This window comes from Histoplasma capsulatum, genomic scaffold, assembly GCF_000149585.1.
Source record: "Histoplasma capsulatum NAm1 scaffold_1 genomic scaffold, whole genome shotgun sequence".
NCBI lineage: Eukaryota > Fungi > Ascomycota > Eurotiomycetes > Onygenales > Ajellomycetaceae > Histoplasma > Histoplasma mississippiense.
Genome location: NW_001813982.1, coordinates 7,203,819 through 7,206,780, shown reverse-complemented (window position 1 = coordinate 7,206,780; position 2,962 = coordinate 7,203,819). Strand labels below are relative to the sequence as shown.

Here is a 2,962-nt window from a genome sequence, read left to right as displayed (position 1 = left end):
GGAACTGCTGAATGGCAGGTGGAGGTTCGTCATTACCAATACTATCATGCGAGCTATTGCGTTGTACGTTTATCATATCACTCCTTATCGTATCTTCTAGGCCGACATCAACCATCCGATCTTTCCCGAGAGAGTTGCTGCCCGCGCTGCGCCTGTCGTTCCCTTCATTCCCGTCGCTCTCATCTCGTTGCTCGAATGTTCTGGCTCCCAAGACCGGAGTGGAATCACTAGATCTAGTGGCCCGCCAGGAGCTCTTGATACCTCCGCCTCTTCCGCGGCCATTGCTATGGCTACTAGCAGAAGCACCTATACTATCTTCAGAGTGCTTGCCATCGTTATCTACTTCGGATGACTCCTCCAGATGCCTAGAGTCAAAATGGCGCCGAGATCTCTGCAAAGCATAAAAATCTGCAATTTCTCGTTCGTGCTCTTGCTCGTCATCTTCCTCTCTGAATTCATCAGCTGCGCTGTAAAAGAGGGGTGCATGCTGTATGGAGGCCCGTGAGGAAAATGGGAAGTGCGAAATGTGAGAAGAGCTTGGTTGGTAAGGGTTGCCAAGAGCGCGGTGAAGATAAGATCTTGAGGCTGGATTTCGGGAAGATCCAGGAGCCTGGTTAAATCTTCTATTGTGGCGGTCTGAGGCTTGTCTATCGTTGTTATCAGGACTGAAAGCTATTCTGGACTGGGACTGTGCGAGGAATCGGGACGCATCTGAGTTAGTTAGGTGGTTAGTGATTTTATGACGTGACTGGGGAGCGTAGTGTGGGTAAGGGCCCTCCATACATTCTGAAAACATAGCTAGCTAGATTCAGTCCAGTCGCGGACATAGAGAGTGGTGTACCAAGGCTAGATGTATGGCTGTATGGCAGTATGGGGAGTTATGGAGAAGAATAAATGGCAGACGGTTACGGGCACACGACCACTGGTGGTGGGAGGATGTGAAATCTTTTTGAAACTGGTTAGTGGCAGCGGCAACCTTGTGTAAGAAAGAGTCGGTAAATAATTAAAAAGGTCAACATAGATGCAGCACCAGCAAAAGCCCTACGAAAGATAAGACATCATAGAGAGAGGAGGCATAGAGGCCATAGAGAAGAGCAGAGAAAGCGTACAAAGAAGAAAAGTGAAAAGGGATGATAGAGGAAGTTGAGGGTTGAAGCTGAGGAATGACGCCAGGAAACCAGTCACGCCGCAAGTTAACTAACTACTCCCTAGGTATGACTCAGCAGGCAGCTGTCGGGGGATTAGGTCATCCCCATGTCATATGCTTCTGCTCATCCAAAGGTTGTTTACCGTAAATTATACTGAATATATAAATATCCACGGATATATATATTAAATGTCAATGTTACGGGTACACCACCGAGAGGACAGATGGGATTGAGCCACCTGGTTGCCCTGATTTGAGCATCCCCGGCCTCAGGTTCCTCAACTACCTAGGTAGAACTCCATCTCACAGCTTTGGATTTCTCCCTCCCATCCCACATCGTGCAATTCAATCGCCGTCCGATTCCGCTGCCTTGTCCGATCACCGTGCTATCTCCGAATCTCTACGCAGTACATACGTCTCCGTTGTGCTCACTTCACGGTTATTTCCTTCTTTGTAATTGCGGCTGGCACTATTTCCCAGCAATATCTTCGGGTTGCTGTCCGAACAGTCTGCCTTTAGCTCCTCCTTCGGATAACTTGCAGTTGCGTTCATGTCGCAGCCATGGGATTACATCGCAAAACTTGTCTGTATTGGCGATTCCGGCACTGGTAAATCCAGCGTGTGCTCCCCTTCCAACTTACATCTCATCTTAGAGTATTTCTATCACATTACGTCCAACTAACCCTTATTTGCCCAGCTCACCATCCGCCTCTGTGAAGGTCGTTTCTCCCCATCCCACGATGTAACAATCGGTGTCGAGTTCGGCTCCCGCATCGTCCCCGTCGGACCCCCAGCCTCGGATTTCTTGGGAATAGACTTTGACCTTCCACAATCACCTTCTCCTGCTCCATCATCCCACCTTCCAATTATCACCCCACCACAAACGAGAATTGCTAACCCAACCGCCTCCAACTCCCTCGGTCCAACGACGTTAATAGACGTCAGAGATTGTTCCAGACCAAAACTGTATCAGCAAAAACCACCACTACAGCAACCCTCTGGCTTGCCTTCCCTTCCCCGCAAACAACAATCTCCACCGGTCCAGAAACGTATGAAACTCTCCCTCTGGGACACCGCGGGCCAAGAATCGTATAAATCTATCACTCGCTCATACTTCCGCGGTGCGTCCGGTGCCCTCCTAGTCTTCGACATCACACGACCCTCCACCTTCGCCTCCCTAACGCAATGGCTGCAAGACCTGCGCCAGATCGCCGAGGAAGGTATCGTGGTCATCCTTGTTGGAAATAAGAGTGATCTTGCTGCGCCTTCTCAAGGGAGAAGTGATGGCACTGGCGACTGCGGTAAACAGCCTAAAGAAGCCATAGTTACAAGAGAGGAAGCGGAGGCTTGGTGCCGAGCGAATAATGTATCTCGGTACGTGGAGACGAGTGCAAAATCCGGGGAAGGGGTTGAAAGGGCGTTTCTGGAGGTCGCGGAACGAATATACCGGAACATTGAGGCCGACAGGTATGACTTAAATGACCGGCGGAGTGGAGTTAAAGGGTTTGGAGCTACCGGGGGAGCGGGTGGTGGAGGTCGCCCTCAGAGGACTGTTACACTGGGCGTTAATGATGCGATGGAGTCAGGCAAGGGTGGGTGTTGTTGATCGCATTCGTTTTGCTCTCTCTTAAGAATTCTTTATTGTTGTTGATTGTATTTCCTCTCGCTTCTTGGACGGTTCACTCTGCGGCTTTCAATGCCCATTTCTCGGGTAAAAGGACTTCTTATATCACTACCCGTTGCATGTCCCCTTTATGTCTCTCTCTATTATATTTATTAGGCTGCGTCACAAACAAATTTTATTTTCTTTTCCTC

General features: G+C 49.6%; 2 protein-coding genes across 2 annotated transcripts; one reads left to right on the top strand and one right to left on the bottom strand.

Moving 5' to 3' along the window:
- Positions 1–96: 96 nt before the first annotated feature.
- HCAG_02050 (predicted protein) lies at positions 97–282 on the bottom strand (the record flags this gene model as incomplete). The annotated part of the gene is made up of 1 exon (XM_001544953.1): positions 97–282. The coding sequence occupies one exon, from the start codon at positions 280–282 to the stop codon at positions 97–99; it is 186 nt and encodes a 61-aa protein (XP_001545003.1).
- Positions 283–1,697: 1,415 nt separating this feature from the next.
- Positions 1,698–2,753, top strand: HCAG_02049 (hypothetical protein; the record flags this gene model as incomplete). The annotated part of the gene is made up of 2 exons (XM_001544952.1): positions 1,698–1,766; positions 1,845–2,753. 2 exons carry the CDS (start codon positions 1,698–1,700, stop codon positions 2,751–2,753), a joined length of 978 nt encoding a protein of 325 aa, XP_001545002.1.
- Positions 2,754–2,962: the final 209 nt, after the last annotated feature.